At 30.3% G+C, this 25139-nt stretch overlaps 1 protein-coding gene across 1 annotated transcript; it reads left to right on the top strand.

Moving 5' to 3' along the window:
- The first annotated feature begins 4927 nt into the window (after nt 1–4927).
- On the top strand, nt 4928–24700 carry LOC143078599 (uncharacterized). The gene is made up of 10 exons (XM_076253455.1): nt 4928–5117; nt 13614–13797; nt 15259–15486; nt 16980–17098; nt 19067–19333; nt 19534–19746; nt 20076–20237; nt 21370–21435; nt 23020–23297; nt 24599–24700. The coding sequence occupies exons 1-10, from the start codon at nt 4946–4948 to the stop codon at nt 24698–24700; spliced, it is 1791 nt and encodes a 596-aa protein (XP_076109570.1). The 5' UTR covers nt 4928–4945.
- The last annotated feature ends 439 nt before the right edge of the window (nt 24701–25139 follow it).

Consider the following 25139-nt stretch of genomic DNA (forward strand, 5'->3'; position numbering starts at 1 on the left):
AGATGTACATACTATCTTGAATTCGCTCAATTTCATGGTTGGCAATACATCAGATAGCGTCGCACTTTACGTTAAGAAGCATAAAGTCCATTGGCATTCAATGTTTCAACAAGGTGTTTTGAACCAAACTTATGGTACATTTGTAAAGCCAATCCTAAATAAAAAAAGAGTAAATCAAAATTGGCCACACACACGATTGACTTAACAATTTCTTAGCATTTACGCAACTTCTCTGGTGCCATTTCCTGAGAATAGTCTTGGCTGTATGCAGTTTCATCGAGTAACTATAAAATGAATTGCAATAAATACGAAGGCATTGACTGAATTAAAGAAGGAAGAGACAATTCATCCGAAGTTGGGTATTCTTCTTTAGAGTTTCGATGTCTTTTCTAAGTATACTTGCAGCGGAATGAAATATCTGTCCGTTATTTGTGTCTATTACCGTTGACATTGAGATTTTTAGGTCAGTTTTCAATTGCCTAGCAGCTGATATTGCATCTAAAATAGTTATTTTGCTACTATATATTATGTTATATTTGCCTTGAACTTGTTGTTTGACAACTGAATTTCTATAGAAATCAATAAGTTTAGACCGCATGTTACAAGTAGAATATTTTAAATTAGAGTAGATCTATATTCATCAAGTAACGGTGTCACGAGGAATGACCATTAAATCGTTGTCAATAGCCAAAATAAAATTAGTAAAAGCAGTATCGTGATGTGAGATATCTGCTTCCACAGGTTTGGATTTTTTTGGGTCTTTTTTCGTTTTTAGCAAATGATTTGTAATGCAACCAAAATGACAGAGTGCTTGAAGTTTAAAAGATGGACGGAAAAACTATTTCAATTTTAACTTTGTCTGACACGGATAAAACATTCTTCATACGCTCATCTGATTCAAACTTGCGTAGTTTTTTTGATATTTCTAAAATGTTTTGTTGCAACAAAATGTACAAGCGCTCCAGTTGAACGACTGCATTCTAGAACGCATACAAATACTCGAAACTGTGGGACAACAGTCCGATAATTGTATGTCGTCATTAAATATCAGATAAGAAGCTTCCTCGCTCTAAAAGGGGGCACACATATGTTAACTTGTGTAACTTTTGTAGCATGAACGATGGTAAACTGCCTGCACGGAGTTCTACGAATTAACAGCTATCGCATGAAATCATAGGCACTTGTTTCTGTCAATATGGGGTTTACTATCCATACCCGTACGGGTGATTTTTCGTACGGGTATGGATAGTAAACTATATATTGACAGAAACAAGTGCCTTTTCATGAAACATGTTCACCTCATCCAATCTTTTATTCGATGCAGATACAAAAATCGACTTCTCTATATGGTTAAATTCACTCAAAATTCCAGTCGAGTTTTTTTTGGCATATTAAGCACTACATAAAATTGAACGACTTTTTTCTTTTCTTTGGACTTATTGGAGCAAGTTGCAACGGACTTCACATATCACGGAATATTTACTGAAACTATCCGTCAATTATTTTGATTTTACAATAAGACTTTTCTGACAAAGTATATTTGATGTTTTATAACCAAAAAACATAGAATATAAACATATACAAACAAAGTATGTGGCATATATGTGCACTTTAATTGAAAATATGTGTATATAATAGCGAAAAAGGTAGTAATTCCATATATCAGTTGAGAGCAAATTATTGACTAATACACAAAATGTGACGGAAGGCAACTGATTAAGTTCCGTGTCGAAATTGAAGTTTTTAGTCCATTCTTTTTCCATTGATTTCTTAAGGTTTTTTTCATATTTTGGTTCCGAAATTTTTATCACTTATTAGTTTTATGAAATACTATATGCTTAAAATATTATGGGATAATTTTTATTACTGCTATGAAGAAGAAACCAAAGTTTGTGTCTGAATTTGCAATTAAAATTACCTCAATTTTAAACAGTCCAAACTTCGCAAATTTTATAGATTAGAAGAAAATAAAATACTAAATAGAATATTTTGAAATATAAGAATGGCTTCAGGAAAAACTATTTCAATTAAATGTGAGAAAACATACACATTTTTTCATTTTGAAAAAGGGGGGTTGAAACTCTGCAATATACTACTAGTCATTAAAACGACTTTTTAGAAAAATGAGACCGTACAAAATTCTGACGACAGGGCAAAAACTAAAGAAGACATATTTGTCTTTAAGTTAAGACCATTTTTAGCCGTGTGTTATTTGGGGAGATTAAACTCGCGATCTAGACGACTTTTACACTTCTGTCACCGCACTGTATGTGTCAATCAATATAGCTGGAAAAACCCGGAATTATATATTTTACCTATAAAATTCCCCTTTTAGACTAAGAGGTGGAATTATGGGATGTTTGTACCAAACCTTAATATTAAAAGAAGAAATCAAATCAAGCAGCTAGAAATATTACGGGGTATTGACATTTTAAAGAAATAATTTCGTTAATAGATTTGAAGCTTTATATTCTCATGCAGTACGTTAGTAACGATATACATTTCATGTAAAGTTTGAATTTTTTTTCAACAGTTCAAATTCTACCAGTCCGTTATTAAGGAAGCCACCATTTCAATCCCGAATTTGTTGGTATGCAATGGCTAAATAAATCAACCAAAATGTCACATTTTGTGCCTACAAATATTTTAGTCAAAATAACACCGTTCAGAAGCGTGCAAAAAGTAAAAATATATCCACGCTTTATATATTTGACATTGGGAGGATACACTTGACGTCACAATATTTAATTGTCCAAGACGATGAAATAGTTTAGCGGAATTTTTCATTTATGGCATTTTAAAGCCAAAATATTCATTAAAATAAGTAATTTGTTTTACTATGTTGCTTCAGAATGTAGATTACTGTGCTGTATTTCAATATGCCACATATTAAAACAAATTCCATTTTTCCAAGATATCTTGGCTTAAAAATGCACTAAATTAAAAAGATCCGCGGGACTATGACACCTGATTCTGCGACAGAAAAATATGTAATACAACAATCATTTTTGATATGTGTCTATAATTGTAGATCAAAAGATCAGGGTCATATTTGAAAAGTCCAGTGCTGTAGATAGTTATCACCAGCGCGTTACTTTATATTTACATCACTTGCTATATATATGGACCTTTAATGTTGATTCAACAGTCTGATTTTGTCCTCGGTTAATAAATAGAATCTCAACATATATCATATTGACCTCTTCAAGAGTTCATAATTGATAAATTTTTGAGGCTGTCGTTTAAATTAGTCAAAAATAATCATAATGGTTGTTTAACAATAAACTAGTTTCCCTACATCATACATAGTCTACATAGAAGTTGATTTATGTGCAATGTCATGCTATTATACTTGTAATGTTGTGAACACTTTATTTATTAACAAATACGTTGTGTAAAGAAACTTGAAAAATGGGTATTTAAAAATCTTTTTATCATTTATATACATATATTCATTTCAAAAATGTTAAATGACAGCTTTGTAAAACATATTATTAATTCAACAGTGTAATCAGAGTATTATATCAATATGTTTTATGTTTGAATAGGACCAAATGATTTATAAGCTATTATTTATTTTTCATTTGTTTTTTGATAACCATTGGATATATTTTTCAAAACTTCCTTGTTGAGTCTAAAAGTACCTGTTTCTCATTGGATCACAGCACATGTTTGAATTAAAAATGTCGACGCAATTATCTTTTTGTTATGTTTTCAAAAATGTAGAAAACATATTGCAACCAAGGAAGACAAACATTTTCAATCTAAAAATGTCATTTTTTTTAAAGACGAAAAGAAATAAAATGACCCAGTACTAGAAAAATACACGAAGCAAGTTATTGTGAAAGTCCAAATAACTGTTTATTCCTGTTAAATAAATAATGGAGTGGATATCTGTGAGGTCGATGTTTTTATTCCCAGGAATTGGTATATCAATTCGATTATATTACGCTTTTCTGTTGAAATGGACTAAAAATCCTGCCAATTTTTGTTTTCACAAATCGTCTTCTAATGTTATCCATACACCCTCACATTCTTTTTAATGATACTTTATTCAAATTAGAACAACGCAAAATCAAATATTTTATAGAATATGCCATTTTGACTACTTCAGTTCTTGGACCATTTCTTTTATCTAACCGCATTATTAGCAATTTTGTTTTTAATGTAGATATCAAAATGCAACAAACGATTTTTGCTGAACAAAATCAAAATACAACATTTCAAATTTCAAGGAAATGGTATCATAAACAGTTAAAATATTAGCAAATCTGTAAACGAAATATATCTGTAGCGATTTCATTTTATTGAATAATGTTAATGTGTTCAATATATCAAATTCATTCAACTGATTAAACCCATTTGCAAAGAAGACGAATGGTAATCAATGAAAAATATTTGTGTTTACCCTCTTTGTACTATCAGTGACAGAATAATGTAGCCAACATTTCCATTTGAATATGAATTGTGGACAATGTTGTTGAATTCTAGTGAATACGATACTATAAAATAAACAATAAACAAATTACGACTCGCAAATAAAAGTAGTTTGTTAATAATGATATTTTTGGTGTTCATTATTTTCAAAAGATTCCAGATTTAAAATAAAATCCAGTAACAACCGTTTTAGTAAGTTGTCATCTTCATTCCATATCGCGTTACGCCCCCAAGAATTATTTCCAAGGGTGAACACTTTTCATGGGGTGGCTTCGGTAAAATTTAATTTCTAAATAATACATAGATGTATAAATGTATCATTTTACATTGAAAATTGAAAAAAAATACTGTTCCGGGTACTGAGGGTCCCAAAAGTCCCATACAATATTTACGAATATTAGTGAAAAACGGCACATGATAGACCCCTCAGTATAGTATAATTAAAGATTTAAAGAGATGACACACTTGTTCGTTAAAGGTTGGAGCGGTATGTTCACATTAAAAACACATGCTAATTTCGACAGAAAGTATATGTGACGAAATAATGATGGCAGGAATTCAGCAAATTTTAATTTTGCAAATGATTTTCTTGACGTTTGCAAGTGGGCAACAGTACATGAATTGTTGCTGGATAACAGGTGGTTGTAGTCCAAAGCCAAGGTGTGGTACACATTCTTCAGGCAAGTATATAATTTATCGTTTTTAATTGATGCATAATAGTTATCAGATAATATGTATGTACAGAATTTTTAACAAGCAAAAGAACAAAACAAATAAAATGAGCCCTTCTGCTTTCTCGTATGATGTTGTAACCTATAATGAATTAAAAAAATGATTTAAACATAATTTAATTAAAAAATAAAAGAAATAAAAGTAAGAGAAACACATCAAAGTTACTGTTTGTAGTAGCACGTAGATTTGTGTTATTCGAACAAGGCTAACAGTATGAGTTAACAGAACTATATCTTTAGTATCGACATATGTATATGTTAGATAGTGGATATCAATTTTGAGATATGATTACATAGCAATAGTATGATTCCCCTGACCAAATATTTCTTACTATTTCTCTCTTTTTACTCTGCAAGCAACGCATTTATTGATGGACAGAAATTATAGCTATCTAATTCACTTAATTTCATGACAGTCGCATAGAATTCCATTATATTGACAATATGTAAGCAATATAAACAGACATATAATATGAAATTTACAAAAAAATGAAAGTACAGCAGTCAACCATATGTTGCAATTTTAATCACCATCAAACACTTTTAAAATAAAAACAAAAATGACCAAAGTACAATCAAACAATTATAGGATGTATAAATAGCCAAAAGTATATCAATTTTATTTTTCTAGTTTGAATGTTTATATACCAGTAATTTTTGGGGACCTGTATATTTTGCTGTTAAGTGAGAACCAAGGCTCCGTATTGAAGGCCGTTCTTTGACTTATTATGGTGTACTTTTTACAAAATGTGACATGGATGAAGAATTGTCTCATTCACTCTCATACCACATCTACTTATTTATATATACACAGTTTACGTTAAAGATATACAAAGAATAATAGAAATAATGTAATAAAATGTAATTAAGATGATAAAAAACAACAGTATCTAGAATACATACGTAAAAACCTTCCCAATTTTTGTGAACTTGATACGGAATATTTATCCAAAAGATCCTAGTATCTTCCGATGATTGCTTTAGAAAAAAGACGTTGCGTTGGTTGATAAAGTATAATGCTTGTTTTTTTCCTCAGTTATAATGTACTTTCCGCTTTTTTAAAAAAATATATACAGAAATTGATAATTTTTACTTTTCTATATCAATATAATTTTAAAAAAAGTTTGCCGTTACACCTTTTATCAGAGAAAAATAAATTGATGAAATGAAACATCATCTACAAATCATAACACACACTGATACACTGATTCAGGCAAACCACATCAGTTAAACAATTCATGTTCTGTTTTATATTTGACACCTATCGGATTGGTTTATCCATTAACAAAATTATGGAAAAGGGCATAAAGAAAAGAAATTCGACTTGGAAAAAATGGAAGCTAAAATGATATACATTTACCCTTATCATTGCAGTTTGTATTTCGAACATATATATATATTATAGAGTTATAAAGTATATTCCATAAACTATGTTTACCCAAACTACATTAATTAATTTTAGAATGAGGAATAGAAATCATAGATACAAAAATTACAATTTAGTACGCCAGACGCGCGTTTTGTCTAAACAAGACTCACCAGTGACGCTCATATCAAAATATTTATAAAGCCAAACAAGTACAAAGTTGAAGAGCATTGAGGATCTAAAATTCCAAAAAGTTGTGCCAAATACGGCTTAGGTAAATCAAATAGGATTTCACTTTTTCTACATATTAGCACTACTTTATTAACATTGGGTATGACGGAAGGAATATGATAAAGCAAAATTTACCAATTAAAAATTACAAGAATACTGTTTAAAATCAGATACTATTTATTCTAAATAAAATACACAATAATATTTAATATATCATTCGAAGATAAAACTTCAGTAATATGAAAAAGCCTAATTAGAAAAAAAATCTTAAATTTAACTTTGTTAACGTCTAGAGCAATTTAAATTGATTTTAGTTAAAATCACTTGTGAGTCTTCCTTGTCGGTAACCTTGATTTTTGTTTAAACTTTTGTGTCTGAAAACAGTGTCAACCGTCATGACCGTTTATATACTCATTCAGTTTAAATATTTCAGTTGACAGTTCACTTTGGTTATATTTTGATAAAAGAATGAACGCTGTGAGAGGTAACAAAAATTATTTGAATGGTCAATAGAATCATTTAATTTGTTTTATACATATCACCGTAGTATGTTTTAGAGTCATAAAATAGAATGATTCTTTTCAAAATCATTAAACAAGATTATATTTGTCAATGACGTATCGATCCCTAAAACGTCTCTGATCCTCAAACGAATTCATATAATTTTACTGAACACCAAAACAACACGTTTAGCGGATGACCAAAACGTGTCCATTGACAAACACCAAATCATGTTCATTTTTTTTGGTAAAAGCAAAATATGTAATTTTTTCTTCAAAAGTGGTTCGTTACCACAAATGTACTTTGAAATCAAATCTAGTCCAGATTATTACAGGGACCTTAGACGTAAATAGTTTTCCTAAAGCAAACGATATCGGGAGTGTCTAAATGGTAATTATAAAAATGGGTTTTATTAGATTTTAAAGAAGAAAATTCAAAATAATCTTCAAATAAATAAACCGTTTATAAGCTACAGATTAAAACGAATTGGATTATTATATGTTGTTTGAAATGTTTAGTGGTATCATATTTGAGTGTCGATGGGAAAATTTACGATCCAAAATTTTTATTCTAACATTGGAAAATATTAATTTATTTAAGGGACGACAACTCGGCAGGCCTGGGGTAATGGTAATTTGTAATTGTAATGCATTGTAATATTACATTTTTTGGATGTAATGCAAAGTAATTTGTAATGCACATTTTCTGCATTACAATTACATGTAATGTAATGATTACTTTAGTTAAAAATTGATGTAATGCCTCCATTACAGTACATTACTTTTCATTACAAATTGGTAAAATACATAAAATTGAAGAATATTGTATAATAAAAATAGAATATTAACAAAAACAAAAGAAAGTATGGAATAACATTTTTGTCATAGTTAATTACTGTATTAAATAAATTACATTAATCTTTAAAACACACATTAAGGTAATAAATATAAAATGGTAAAAATTATCAAGTCTTGATTTTGGTTTAAAATGATATTAGGAATATTTTGGTGTTTGATGGTTTGGTGTTCAATGAAAAATCTTATAAAAATTTATCAAACAAAACTATATAGATGAATGGAAAAAATATGAAGATGAAATTTTCATAATTCTATACACACCTTACATGTATTTCAGTGAAATATTGAATATGTCAAACAACATTTTTACACCAAACTGTGGTTTGGGTCCTGTCTGTGTTGTTATTTCACCTAATTAATATCAAAATGTTTTTATTGCAATCAAATCTTCTCAACTTATGTTTGTCCTCACAGAGCCCTTAAGCATTTCAAAAGATAATCCTTTAATGACACATTTATTGTATTCCTTTGAAATTCCTTAATGATGTCTTAATGATAATTTATTTTTTACCACCACCTAAGAATCTTAAAAGTGACTTTTCCACTTTCATGCCTCCTACTACTCCATCAAAGAGTATAGACACAGGTATGGTGCAGTACATGATGTTGACATCTACTTGTCTGAGCCATGTGCAGAAATTTCAATCAATGCACTGGAATGATGGAAGTCAAATTCAGAGTGCCTTTCTTCTTTGACTATCAAGTATTTAGCCATTTCACACACATCAGCAGCTGTAGAAAGGCTTTTTAGTATTGCCAGAAAGGTGACAGAACTGATCGCTGTTCTCTTAATGACATCACTTTTAAACCTCTTATGATAATAAAGTTCAATGGACATATTGATTAACCAGTAATTTAAGTCTATATCACTAACACTGTATATATATCTACATAAACCCCTGTAATATTTATCAATTTCTTATAAAAATCTGTTTTTAGAAATGTTTCTAGTTTTTATATTGAAAAAGTAATGTGTAATGTAATGCATTACACAGGCAAAGTAATTGTAATGTAATGCATTATACAGGCAAAGTAATTGTAATGTAATGCATTACATGTGAGAAAAAATGTAATTGTAATTGTAATTGTAATGGAAGAATCACAAAGTAATTGTAATGTAATGCATCACATTGCAATGTAATGGCCCCAGGCCTGCTACTCGGTGAAGATTAAATAATCGATTACTCGTTGGATTTACCGAGCGATACTCGAGTACTCGCTCGGTTAAATAAAATACAAAATGAAAACACAAAATAATAGGTCGTTGTCTTATGAAAGTAAAACCCTCATTATTATAAATTAGGACAAGATAATAGTCCAAGAAATTTTATACTATAATTAATATGTACTAATTATGTAATATGGCTATGATTTAATAAAGTAATTAATTCATATCTATAGAACAGTGATCACTCTAACAACAGTGTTTGAGAAACCTCTATAATAACTTTTAATAATCAACAAAAGGGTGCATGATAATTATAATTAACGGATGCCTTTAATCATTTTCTAGGGGTCAACACAGTAAGCAACACATTTTTTGTTATTCAAAATCTTATTTTGTCAATTTTTTCTAGAACGAATCGATATGCAACTTTGTTAGTTAATTATCAGTCCTGCTGATGAATATATATGTTCTGACGATACAGAGACAAGGGCATTACTAATATTAGCTAAAAGTGAAAGCTTTTGAAAAGAGCTCTTGTTCATATATATTCAACATCAGTTTTGAGGAAACTAAATGCCAGTAAAACGCAAAAATTGGAATGATATTTTAACTGTAATTAATAATTTCTGGAAGGCGCTCTAAAAAAAAATGTTTTTTGTTTTAGCTTAAGAAAGCAACAATATTCTAATATGAGACCGATTAGTCGAGTTTCTATTTGTTAACCGATACTTGGTATTACTCGAATACTTAAGTACTCGTTGACATCCCTTAAATATTTAGTGTTTCTTTTGGATCGTTGTTTTATTTGATGTGTTTCCGTCAGTCTTAGTTGTTAACCCGGATTTTTTTAATTCTGAATCGATATATGACTTCCGAACAGCGGTATACTACTATTTATTTCACTGAAAAGAAGTAACAAATATATTGAACTCCAAGGCAAACAAGTAGGCCCAGTAATACCCCCTTTTGCCCCCAAAATAAAACAGGTTTACACAAATGTTAAAATGTAAAATGTTAGCTATCTATTGGAAAGCAGAATACTTCTGTAACATACATATGACAAGTTCTTGACAATACAATGCATACGTATCGGGTACTAGCATCATTAAGTCATGCTAAATTACTGAACTCTCCGAAATTTTAGCCTGTAGGTGAATTTTTAGACGGTTTCCGTCTGAAATGAAAGTGTCCGCCTTTGTGTTCATTCTTAATATTTAAATGTAAGTTAAATTTGATGATAATACATGACATATATAAAAGTTGAGAATGAACACGGATGTGGCCACTTTCATGTTTGACATTTTGTGGCATATTTCATATATTTTTCATATTTAAGCTAGAATTTTGATGTCTTTAATGACTAAATAAGTTAAAATCTTTCATATAAACCAATTGAATCGACTGTGAACACTTAAGAATTTCAAAAATCTCTCAGCAGATGAACTTTAATTTTGAGGCCATAATCGGCCCTTAACGGACATTCAAAAATGAAATTGAAAGAGTTGGTATTGCGTTGTTTCATAAAAAAATAGGCCAACGTACTTATAAGTATCTGGTCCAAGGGAGGGATAAATCCCACTTTGTAAAGAATCACCTTTATTCAGACCAAAAATTCTCTGAAATTGACATTATCAAGATGCTTGATTTCTTGATTGACAACATAATTGTTTCGTTTAGAGAACGTGTTTTTTTTAACAAAACTATCGGCATACCCATGGGAATTGATTGTGTCCTTCCTCTTGTCGACTTTTCTTTATTTTTTTGAGGCCGAGTTAATATAAACACTTCGTAATAATAAAGAAAAGAAGTGAGCAATATCCTTTAACTTTATATACATCCAAGATGATGTTTTCTCACTAAATAATTCTATGTTTGGTGACTATGTTGAACTCATCTATCCCATCGAACTAACGGAACTAGCGATGAAGACATTGACCTCTAATGGTTTATAAATTGTGACTTGGAAGGAGAGTTGTCTCATTAGCACTCATGCATCTTCTTAAATATATATACAATAGTACACAAAACACAGCATGGAAAACTAAAGACTAAGCAACACGAACCCCATTGAAAACTGTGGATGATCTCTGGTGCTCCGGAAGGGTACACAGATTCTGCTCCACATGTGACACCCGTCGTGTTTATCATGTTATTACCACACCGGTAAATAGTTTAATTTGGTATGTCACATTGTGATAAAGGGGACGTGATTGTGGCTACGACAAAAGGAACATATTATTACTATTATAACACATGGTTGACCGCTGTTTTTCAAATTTTTTTTACATGTTTACCTATTTTGTCTGTTACTTTTGCCAGCACAATGGAATTCTACTCGAATGTTATACTAGTAATTATTTTTACTAGCTTTACTACCTGATTTCATCCATCATTTTCTTCATAAGGCAATGCCTGTACAAAGTCAGGAATATGTCAGTTATTTTGCCATTTGATTGATATGTTATGAGCTTTTGATTTTGTGTTCCTTTGTTACATATTTGTTTGTTCAATAGTGATTAAGATTAAAACACAATATCGACTACTGTTCCAATATTTCTGACAGTTTTACCTATTTTGTCTGTTTGCTATGTTTGCACATCGTTGTCAATGGTATGGCATTATATGCAACTGTCAAACAAGTGAGAGGTTTAGCTACATGTAGCTATAAAATCAGGTTTAATCCACTATGTTCTACATAATAAAATACATGTATTGTAGATGTGTGTATTGGTTATTCCCAAGTACAGAAATGTCGTTATTATTGTATTAAGAGAGTGTATATAAGTTATCAGAAGTTATTTCTAGTATTTAGTATATTGAATGAGTAATTAACGTACGTTTTACTTTATGTTATTAGCTGTATCGATTACGTCATCCAAGGCGCAACTTTGTCATGCATTGATCAGAACGTTACCGATAGGTCAATATTTTAAGCGTGAACCAAAAAGTGTTCAATTGTGAGCTCTTAACGAGAGAATTAAGCAGGATCTGCTTACCCTTCCGGAGCACCTGAGATCACCCCTAGTTTTTGGTGGGGTTCGTGTTGTTTATTCTTTAGTTTTCTATGTTGTGTCGTGTGTACTATTGTTTTTCTGTTTGTCTTTTTTATTTTTAGCCATGGCGTTGTCAGTTTGTTTTAGATTTATGAGTTTGACTGTCCCTTTGGTATCTTTCGTCCCTCTTTTAATATGTCTAGATTTGTTTATTCATAAAAGTGTATAATTAAAACATTTTGAGTCGAGGACTCGTATATTTAATGTCAGCGTTTGACGTTATGTTTTTCTTTCGGTAATTTGAAATAAATACCAGTGCAACGTCACGTTCGTCAGTCATTGCTGTGTTTACATTTGGCTTGCAGCTAGGCTCATCCCGGGGTTCCTAGAGGTAAGAAGCAGCGCATTTAGCTGTATGCCTCGCAGTTTATTTTATGAGTAAGGGTCGTAGTTTAGAGGTAAGAAGCAGCGTAGATAGCTATATGGCTTGCATTTAATTTATTTATATTGTCATTGAAATATTTAAGATAATCCCAGTTGACCCATACGAAAATACATGAGAAAGAATATTATTTAAGTATCTTCGCCCCGTATGTAAATTATATATTATTGTTGGAATATTGTACTTGTATGGAAATATATCGGCTGTTCAAGAAATTTAATAAAATCTTCATTTTTACTATTGATTATTTATCTATTTATTCACGCTACTAATGATGAGAGAACAGACAGCAGAAGTGACGGGGGTATTTACTTATTACCCCGTGTATTTACTAGTTTTATGAGATATTCGTATTTGCTGGCTTTATACCTATATCAAAACATAGCAAGATGCAGAAATTACGACAGCCTGTATCAAGTCAGGAATATGTCAGTTTTTATCCATTCGTTTGATGTGTTTGATTTATTTTAGCGTTTCCTTTTGCCATTTGATTAGAGACTTCCCTTTTGGCATTCTCCACGGAGTTCGGTACTTTTGTCTCTATCTAACTTATCTGTTTCATCGTTTACCTTTAATTTGTACAGACGATGTGATTTGATGCTGACTTTTTTATAAAACATTTGTTATCCATGAAGGTAGTATGTTGACCTACATGTATTGATGACTTGTTTTTGGTCTATTTGGCTTGAATGCTGTATCCGACACCCCCATATAGGTCTTATCATACTTGTGGTCACATTATAAAATATCATTTAACTGCATTTACAACACCGATTATATAGACATACATTGAAATTTAATTTACTACTTCTTCTTAACAAAATTAACTTTAAACGCTGTACAAAGAATAAACAATAATTTGAAATATGAATGTTTTTCTGTTGTAGTTACGGGGGCTAATTCGATAGTTCTAGACTGGGATAGAATGTATTTAGTAAATCTAAACGAAACCACAGTAACTAAACTTGTAGTTGGAATACAAAGACGCACACATGACAGTCTCAAAATAGATTATCATCAAACCAAGCCATATATCTATTGGGTAGATTCGTATTATGGTACTATACACAGGTAGGTAAACAATACAAAAACGAATGGGCTTATCAAGGAAAATTTCCGAATAATATTGCATATAAAATAGTTAATGTAGTATGAATGCCAATGAGACAACACTTCACAAGCGACCAAATGACACAGAAATTAAAAACGATATGTCATCGTACGGCCTACAAAAATGATCAAAGCCCATACCGCATTGCTAACTATAAAAGGCCCCGAAATGACAAATGTAAACAAGCCCAATAAGAAAGCTAGACGGTTCAAACATATTACCTGTTTATGTACAAAAAATGAACAAAAAAATAAATATGTCTGGCAGTAATAGTTAATAAAGAGAAAAACAAACTAAACTTTACATTTATCATATTTTCACAAAATGGAATTATTAAGATGTAGTCATATGAAATAATGTCATCATAACGTTGACACAATGCAATGTACACTGACAACAAAAATGATTATTTTTTAGACTAATTGTTCATTATCTTAAGCTACTTAGTTTGAGGTTGTTTCTGATGATGTGCATCGCTAGATGCCTAACTAAGCTTGGTCAAAAGCGCGGCAACAGCAAAGAAATAAAATTTGACACACAATGGTCTGATAATTTGATACTTGACAAAGGTATGAAAAGTGTACAATTTTGAAGATAGAATACTTATAACAGAATGCTTGATTATTACGACGAAACACCGTTAACAATATGTGATATGCTAATAAAAAAAAACCTGTTAGTATGGTTTAGTAATGCCTTTTCATCTGTACGTGGAACACGCTTTCGATCATTCTTATTTTATTTTAAAAAAGTTGAAATCACTGTCTCAGGGAGAAACATTTTGTTCACTTTGAGTGATAAAAAATATCAATTTAAGGTCGAATAAGTTTATAAAAATTCAACACTATATTTCAATAAAAACTTTACATTTTTATACAAATTTTAAATGTCATATTAATATTTTTTTGTAAAAATATTGGCCTGAACCTACTTCAGCCTCTCCGATTTGTTAGTTCACCATTTGTTTTTGTTTAAGTGTTCCATGGAACATTTGAACGTATTTGTAATGTATTCTTGTATAAAAGTGTTTACTTGTATTTGTGTTTGCATTGCATGGAAAACATTTACATGAACTGGTCAGGCCATGTTCTGTTTTCTTAACCCAAAAAGTAATATATAACAGATAGATAAAAAACAAATGCTTACTCTATGATTTATACATATTAAGAAATGTAACTGACGCTTAGTATATTTGAATATCTTTTGGGTTCATAAAACTCCTAAAGTATTCAAGTAATAGTATTTATACGAATAAGTTTTAGGATTCGAGCGTTCCTGTTTAAAATGTATGAAAAAAGCTTTTAATTTAGTTGAATGTTACTTTAATTCTATGAATTTTCCCGACTACTTTTCAACTTTTATGAATCAAATTATTCAGTTTGTTTTTAAAACAAATACTTTAAATTATTTCTATTTTATAGAACCTGCTACCCATGTTACGAAAATGAAAGGAAGATCGAAGAAATAATTACAAAATCGTCGTTATATCATCCACACAGTTTAGCCATAGATTCTGAGCATGACAATATATATTGGTCTGACAAAAATCACAAATCCATAATACGATCAGAGCTAGACGGTTCAAACATATTACCTGTTTTAAACAGCACTGCTGGAATTGGGCATATTGCTGTGGATTCAAACAACGGGTAAATATAAAGAAAGTTTTTTCCAGATGTCAATTTAAATATGTATTAAACATCAAGCTCCAGTTAACCTTGCATGTATTGAAAAAACTTCGATAACAGAGTAATCATAGGACTGGTATAAATACAAATAAAAAATAAAATACGGACAACAACAAAATTACAAAAGACAAGCAGTAAAACACCAGTGTATGAACCATCATATGAAATATACGTTTAAAATACTTGTGCTACACCTAACGGGTAGGAGTCCTCACTAAACGGGTAACCATTACAAACAACTGTAGTACACCATGTAGTACCCGTGTTGTTACTTCAATCGTATTCAGTTGATCTGTAATTGCCAGTAAAAATTTACGAAGTATATTGAATAAGACATTACCTGAATTATAAATCTTTCATTGGATTTTCCTTACCATCTTGCAAAACTGTGAACTGAAAAAAAAAGACTTCTTAAAAATATGACTTTTACATGAAAAAGATTTTAAAATAAGAAATAACAACAATAAAGGAAAAATCAATGCAAAATATAACAATATAATAGCATCTGTCCATATAAGCGTTGAAATTTCACAAACACAGCTAGGTACTTCTTAAAAAGTATTTAGGTAACTGTTACGAAACTTTTTAAGTACATGCTTCTTCGTAGCATAACTGTGAATCCAAAATTGTCATGTTTTTCGACACAAAAAAAAAAAGGATGACAATTTTACAATGTCCTACAATCCTTAATGTCTTTATGAAATATCATAACATCAAGCTTCACACAACAGGAAAAGTAAATGTAGGATTTTTGAAACATTCACAAAACGAGTGAAAAAAACCCAAAAACATACAGTGTAGCTTCTCTTATTACACACACTATTCTGAAGCAATGGTTATTGTTGGTTGAGTTTTATGGTTAAATGAAAGTACTGCAATACTGGGATTAATTAATATTGAAAAATGATATTCACAAAATATATACATAAGCAACAAGAAGAATGTCACTAACAGTTAAGGAACTGCTAAATGTGACATATGAGGAGCACCTGAAATCACCAGAAGTTTTTTGTGGGGTCTGTATTGACCAGTCTTTAGTTTTCGATTTTGGGATTCGTATACTTATGCGTGTCTTTTTGTATTTGTCGTTATTTTTACCATTGCTTTGTACTCTATTTTCGAATTATGAGTTTGGATGTCCTTTTTGTATATTTCGCCTCTGTTTCATGAGCAAATGAGTTTGTTAGTATATATTTGGTTTAAATAATTATTTAACTATATTTTGTTGTGCCATTCAAACTATACTTTAAAGTCATGATACTAAATGTCTTCTATGAATATTTTTCTTTTGTCCATGTGGTACGTGTAATCCTTTAAATTATCAAATAATATTAAGTGAACAGATGACTCGTGATGCTATGGATCATATAATTGCTTTGTTTTCAAGATAGACTAAAATCAATATTAGTATGTAAAATATACCAACAATTTTTTTTTTAAATTTTTTTAATCAGATGGATTTATTTCATGGATGATGAAATTGGGTCAATTGACAAGTGTTCATTAGATGGAAACCACAAAACTATAGTTATAAGTGACTCTATGCTGACAAGAGATTCCCGTATAGTATTAGGTTAGTAATTAACAGTCTGCTTAACTTATGTGCGGTTTGGTATCTTAATATATTCCATGAAAATACCCAAAATATTAACCAAGCCTTAATCTATGATTTTGTTATCTCTAATAAAAAAAAAATTAGTGTTGCTTTGTTCTGCAATAGAAACGTTGATAAATGTACTTCCAACTTAAATATTTGCTAAATATGTTTGAACTTTTGACATGTAAAATTTAATATGTTCATTTGAAGAAAAAAAACCTGTTAGAATTTTTAGAATATTTAATGTCACCAGGTGTTGCAATATTTTTTTTAATCAATTTTGCGAGGGACATTTAATTATAGAAATATTTTGTATAACATGATAGAAGTTTGACTGTGCGATCAAAGATAGTAAAAATATTCGAGTTAATAAGCACGATAAGAAAGACTGAACTAAATGTTGCTTTACACTTTACAAGTCTTACGAGGGACATCTAAATATATAGAAATATTTTGTATTACATAATAAAAAAATATGACTTTCTGACCAAATATTATAAAACTATTTGAAGTAGTTTATAATATAAATATAGAAAGATGTGGTATGAGTGCCAATGAACCTCTCCATCCAAGTAACAATTTATAAAAGCGATCCATTATGGGTCAAAATACGTCCTTCAACACGGAACCTTGGCTCACACCGATCAGCAAGGTTTAAATATATCACGATAAATAGACAGTACTAAATGTTGCTTTGCATTGAACCAGTTTTATGAGGGCATTTAAACATGGAAATAGTTTGCATTACATGATAAACGTTTGACTTTTTGATCAAAGATTATAAAAATATTCGAATTCATAAGCACGATAAGAAAGTCAGTACAAAATCTTGCTTTACTTCTAGACCGTTTACAACGTCATATACATGCCAGGTATTATTATTGACTCCTTCGTGTTCTTCCTGACTCAAAGTTAAGCTGATTTCATATTTTTATTTCATAGCATATCGAAATTTAGACCTTATTGTTTATTGTTATGACTTTATCCATAAATTCATATGATCCGACCATATCAGTCAACTAGATCGCCTTTGTTATCAAAGGGTCAAATCATATGTAATCATATGTCTTTTAATTTTAAGACGTTGTCCCCCCCTCCCCAGAATTAATGAGAAACGTTTCATAGCGTCAAGCTGGGCCACACCTTTATAAGACATTTCATGTCAGTACATATGATTTAAATCAACTTTTATTAACCAAAATGCCAAAAATACTGACCTGTACACGCATCAATTGCTTTTGAAAGTTTGAAATACGATAATTATGGATGACAAAATCAGTTATTTTCACTGATTGTATTCTTGCATGTGCGTTTAGGAAGGTGTTTACTTTCCAAGATACCACTGCTTTTCAGCACGGTCCTTACAATTACATTTAATTCATTGTGTAAATGTCTCTGGTTGATATAAGTCTTCAAAATCGTTACATGACTGGTGTCCAATATATTTCAATTCCGATCTTAATCATCTTCGAAATTTTTTTGTGCCAATTTAAAGCGTATTAATTCTGTCAACTGTTTCATCAATTGATAAGTTCGAATACCTGTATCTGGAACATTTATGTATGCATACATACATGCGTGTGTAGGTAGTTTATTATCGTTGAGTAACAAAAATACCGATCTCCGAGGAAAATTCAAAACGAAAATTCCCTATACAAAATTTAAAATCAAGACTTCAAACATCGTAAACAAATAGATAACAAACAAGCCTTTAATACCAAAAAGTATGTTTTGACTTGTATACGATGAAAAATCAAATAAATGGGATAAATATTGTCTATGAACAAGTCTTTTATTTTGATACATATGAAATAAATTAAACAAATTGTAAAAACACATTGAAAATGATTTTCCTTTCAGGTAAAAAAGAAAATTAATAAGATGACTTTTAATGTCTAAAGGATTAAATAGTTCTATGTTTTCAATAAAAGTCTTTTTTAACAGATCCGACTGGAGGAAGGATTTATTATACGATTGGAAAAATAATACGATCTTCAACATTCGAAGGAAAATTTACAGAAGAAATTCAAGCATACGGTCATCAGTATTCAGGGTATAAAGTAACTGGAATTGATTTACATGGCGAATTTGTGTATTACAAGGACAATTGGTGGAACGACGTGTATAAAGTAAACAAATCTGGAGGAACAAATGTCAGAGTGGCTTATGTTTACAAAACCGCTGGAGACGTAAGGACATATAATGGAAAAGGTAAGTAAGAATTTAAAAGAAAACAATATTACATTATGTTTTCAATTCTTGTATGTTTGATGAAATAGATATATCTTTTGCCTTTAGAAGTATGATAAAAAAAAAAGATGTCCTACAAATGTACATTTTTGCAAATATTTGTTCATATATGCAGATTAATAAGGGTAATGTAAGCTGAACATATTTGTTGAATGTTTCAGTTATTCAGGATCCATGCAATATATACAGAAGTGTGAACGATACCGAGAAGCGTTCCACAGGATTTTATGTTGATTGGACGGTAGATGATCCCATAAGTGATGAAATGCTGGAAGAAGATTGGTATAGATTTTTCAGCAATAATGGTGATGATATGCCGACATCTCCGCCGGGAATAAAGAATTGTGGAACAATTAACCCTCTTTGGTTAAATGGTACGTTTTTTTGCAATTATATGATATTTTGCTCTTGTCGACAAACCCGTATTCGTTGCCTTTGGAATATTATTGGGTCTTCTTTCAACTATATTTTCTGAAAAAGTCCATTGTTATTGTAGCAACAATCTACTGTAAACTAATATATAATGCATCTCTTAATGGATAATACGCTTTCACACTTGCAGTAAAAGAAGTGAGTAAATCCGAGGTGTTGAAAACATTTTCAAAAACACAAATCTCGCCATTCTGATGAAACACAGGAATCGAATACAAAAGGTTGTCTACATTTAGTTTGTTAAACAAGGCAATTGTGTGTGTTTTTACAGGAACTCTACCAACCTTTGTTGATGGAAATATGACTGCTATAGCCTGTATGCAGACAAACAACAGTGTTTGTGAACAGTCGTATAATATTGTAATAAGAAATTGTGACGGGTATTATGTATACCATCTGCCACCATCAACCTCAAATTCATCGTATTGTTTTGGTAATGTATAACGTTAACATTTATTTTAAGTTGGTACCACAACTTGATAATAATCTGAATGTTGATATTTAATCATATTTGTTAGTGAAACATTACGAAAAAAACTTTAAGTAGCTTAAGGAAATAAAATGTAATATAATAAAATATAATGTGAACTGCAGGTTTTTAATATTGACATATTATCACCCATTGATAAAATTGTAGCTCTTAGTTATTCTCTTACCCGTAAAGCCGATGGAGAGTACATTTTTACCCTCCTGTTATCTGTTAGAATTTATTATTCCCAAATTATTTGACTTGATTTTTTAGTTCAAAGTCGTGGTAAATGAAGATACATATCAAAGTTGGAGTTTTGATATTTATTTATATATATAAAATATAAGATAACTGCTATCAATTTTTCTAGTTGAACAATAATTGTTTTTGTTATGTAAGGGCTTTGAACTTAAAAAACGTTTGTTTGTGTATTTCGAAATCATATCCTAAACAAATTGATGGGAAAATCGAAATTCTTTTTTATTTAAGAAGCAATTCTAACCAATTATGATAGAAATTCACTAGATATAAAAAGGAAGATGTGATATGATTGCCAATAGGACAACTGTCAACATGAGACCAAACGACACAGAAACAGTCATAGGTCACCGTACGGCCTTCAATAATGAACAAAGCCTATACCGCAAAGCTAAAAAAAACCAAAATCACAAAATTAATGTAAAACAATTCAAATGAGCAAATTAGTAGCCTAAAAAATCATGAAAAAAACTAACGAAACAAAAATATGTAACACTGCAAATAACGACAACCATTGAACTACAGGCTCCTGACTTCGGACAGACACATACATACAGAATGTGGCGGGGTTAAACATGTTAGCGGGATCAAAACCCCCTAACCTTGGACAGTAAACATAAGAACGAGCTATAAAATCAGTTATCATATGGATACACATAGAATAACCTCTAACTGCCTGTTTTATTCCAGAATTTTTGTGATCTTAATGCATTTTATGCTTAAGTAAAATTTCATTCTGGCAGATCAAACCTAATTATAAATGATTAATTCAATATGCGGTAATTGTTTTCATTCAAATATTAGAAAATTAACCTACTTATTATGTCTTATTCTTCAGGAAGTGGCCCGGTAAAATGTCCACATGAAATGTCGTCAGAAACAGAACACTATCCAGGTTGCAGTTGTAAGTTTAAAGAATATGATTCTTTTATGTTTTCGGATGTATGAATAAAAAAGAGTATCTAATACGTTTGTTGAAATTCTTCTTAATTGCACAATGAAATTGCACATATATATGTTAGCGGCAATAAGTGAAATTAGGCATTTAGCTTAAATACTAGGCAATAAGCTAACGCCTAGGCAGTAAGTATATTGCCTGAATGATGTTAGGCATTAGTCTTAAATCCTGAAAATAAACCTATATACTCAATACTTCAAATATTCTATTTTATTACTGCAATTAACACACGTTTGAATAGGAACAAAAGATAAACATGTATTTTTTTAAACCAGAGGGCCCAGTTTCGTCCTAAATATAAAAAAGAAAGATGTGGAAATAAAATCACAAATAGCATATTTTATTTATGTTAAAACGCATATAATAATAATTAAAGAAATGAAAACTTGATAGAAATTTGTGTTAAAATCATTTTGTTATCACAAGTTGTGGAACTGTTAACAAAGAAAATTAACTTATCGAATAACAAAAAATGGAAAATGGTGTGAGCAAAAAAATCATATCTTAATTTTGTCAAACCAGCTCAACTAGTGAATGTACAATTTTCAAATAAATATTATAATTGTTCTATAGAATCTCCCTCTTTTTTAATTGGATACAATCACTTTTTTTTAAAAATCTTTTTAATATTTTGTAATACCACACTAACACCAAAAAGTATGAATTATTTTTGTTTTTTAGCTGTCAAAATGACTAAATAAACTTATTTTTGAAGATCTGTCAAATGAATGTATGTTTATACATGTACTATTAGAAATGTAATTAAGAAACGACTCTATATCAAGAATAAATCACAAAATACGCATAAATTCCAGAGTTTACTTATTGTTTAAAATTATGTTCGGCAATAGGAAGAATAACCATCATCAGATTTCAGGCAATAAGCTTAATGCCTGAAAATTTCAGGCAATAACTTAATGCCTAGGCGTTAGATTATTGCCTAGGATTTAAGCTTAATGCCTAATTACACTTATTGCCGCTAACATATATACATATGTATTCATTTATATATATAAAAATTCTACCACTGCATCGAGTGTGATACGATATTTATCCAAAATGTTCTTTTTTATTAGATATCGTTGAATATTTTTGTAGATATAAAGTAAACAACGTAACATCCTTAAAAACTAAACGGATATCAATTAAATTCAAGTCTCAAACAAAGTGAACAAATACAATGCTTAATTATTAAAAAATGTCTACATTAATTTATTATAGCAGAAAAGACAAAGTCGATTTCCTTATCAAAACGTTTTACGATATATATATTTTTAAAGACACGAAGGTATATTTTTATTCCTCACTTATAAGTGCAGCATGGTCATTAACGACTACCTTTAAAGAAGAGTATAATTGAGATCACGCTATTATATTTTGATGTTGATCAAAACTCAGTTGTCTCATTGGCACTCATACCTATATCTATCTACAGATGTTCTATAATGTATCAACAATCGGAATAAATAAATAATAAAATGTTTTCCTAGCTATCATCACGTAAATAATTTCAAAGTGTCAATGTTTTAGCAAACTTTCCAACAGACACCATGTTGGTGGAGGTAAAAGCAGTTTTAACAGAAGGTGAAAGCTTTAAAATAGCAGATTATGAGCCAACACCGAGCTTGATACCAATTTTTAAATGCGAATTCGATGACAAATCAAACGGAACTTATGGTTATGATGTTTATTGGTATATATGTGCAAAACATGTAAAGAATAGTACAAACTTGCTATTTAAAGATATTGATGATGCGGTTGTTCTACGCGAGGCTGACTGGATTGGTAAATACAAGATGAACATGGAGGTATAGCTGTTGTTTTTATAATTTCGTTTCTTGACATTTGATACATATACTTATGTATATGTATAATAAGCTCATGAGAATCTTTCTTCATATAGTGTGTTCATTTCAAGAGAACTGAAGATATACAGGACCCTCTATTTTTAATGGAAAAACAAATTATCTCTAAAATTTAAGCCCCGTTAAATCAACTGTGATTACCTTCTAGTTCCGGTGGTGTATCTCCTCGAATTTTTAAAGAACTCAATTTAATATTGTAAACTACTTCCTTTATTAATGAATATATTTCTGCAGGAAATGCTTACCCTTCCGGAGCACCTGCTTTCACTCCAGGATTTTGGTGGAGTTCGTGTTGTTTCTTAATTATTTTTTATAACTGTTGATGTAAATGTCCTTTGGTTTTGTGAGTCTGTGTTTACTCCTTGGTTTTGATTGTTATTGTATATTTCTACAGTTAGAAATGTTTCCATGTTCATGGAGAATGTATTATGTCACCTATGTCACTTAGACTCACCTAATGTTTAAGCGAAAGGGGAGAAGTCATGATGGCGATAATAACGATTTTTTCGCAAATCATAGCTTTGTATGAAAAAAAATAACGGTGAGAACTGTTATTGAAATTATCTATTTAATTACATGTAAGAACACCATTTACTATCTGGAGATTTATGAGCAGTAAGTTAACTTACAGAAATATATATAAGTAACTTTAATTTTTATTCTAAATGTTCACATGATGCAATGAAAGGTTGTGGTATTCATTATCATGATAGTAATTTGGTTGACTGAAACGAGATTTGAATGAGATCACATAGCTTACAAATGACATAAAGCTCTGTTGTATACATTTTATTCATCTCAAAATGGTATCAGGTAAGGTGTACCCCAAAGACTCTGTACTCGGTGCTTTCCGTTTGTGTTACTTACATGAATGACATTATGGAAAATATGATATTAGATTTTTCGCAGATGACTCCTATTTATCTGCCATTACTGATGATGATAACGATACTGTTTCTAATTTATTAATTGATACTCCTGAGAGAAAAAAATGGACTCTTACTATTAATAAAAATAATTTCAAAGTCAATGTAAGCTAGGTCCTAATTTTGATAGTAACCCCAGTTCGAAAGTACGTGCAAGAGCAATTATAGGAATATATTATTTCAAAATAGTTGAATTTTGGAGCGAAAAAAAACCGAGATGGGATAATTGGACTTTACAAGAAACAACTGTATCTGAAAATGTTAAAACTGAACAAGTTGATGATTTTATTGTTACAACATTAACCTTTCTTTCAACAGATTAAATGTGCCATACGAATGAGAAATTCAAGACAATCAACACCCGGACCATATCTGTATAGTCCTCGTTTCAAAGCAGGATTGTTTGTAAGCTTTGTTTAATTTATTTTGGTGTCAATCTGCAGAAAACATATGTATTGTTAAATACACAAAAAAACCAACATGTAAAATACAATTTTGTAAAAGTAATAAATCTATACGTTAAATGTTTTAATTACATGGGGATAATATGTTCGTTAATATATATATTTTTTTTAAAAGTGTTCATTTTGGAATACTTGTATTACCCTAACAAGCTACAGAAAAAATGAAAACAAACCGACAAAATGAGCTTGACGCTACCTGTCTTACGGCAAATTCATTTTTAAATGAATTAGTTTATGTATCAAGAACTATTACTTAACGGATAGAACTGTTTATAGTTGTGAATATTTTAATTGACTAATACACGAAACACTTAGATTGTTCTTAATTAATAAAAGGGGGTCCAAACGTATTGTTTGTACAATCATCTTCTTAACTTACGGAAATAGTTTTTTAA

This window comes from Mytilus galloprovincialis, chromosome 6, assembly GCF_965363235.1.
Source record: "Mytilus galloprovincialis chromosome 6, xbMytGall1.hap1.1, whole genome shotgun sequence".
NCBI lineage: Eukaryota > Metazoa > Mollusca > Bivalvia > Mytilida > Mytilidae > Mytilus > Mytilus galloprovincialis.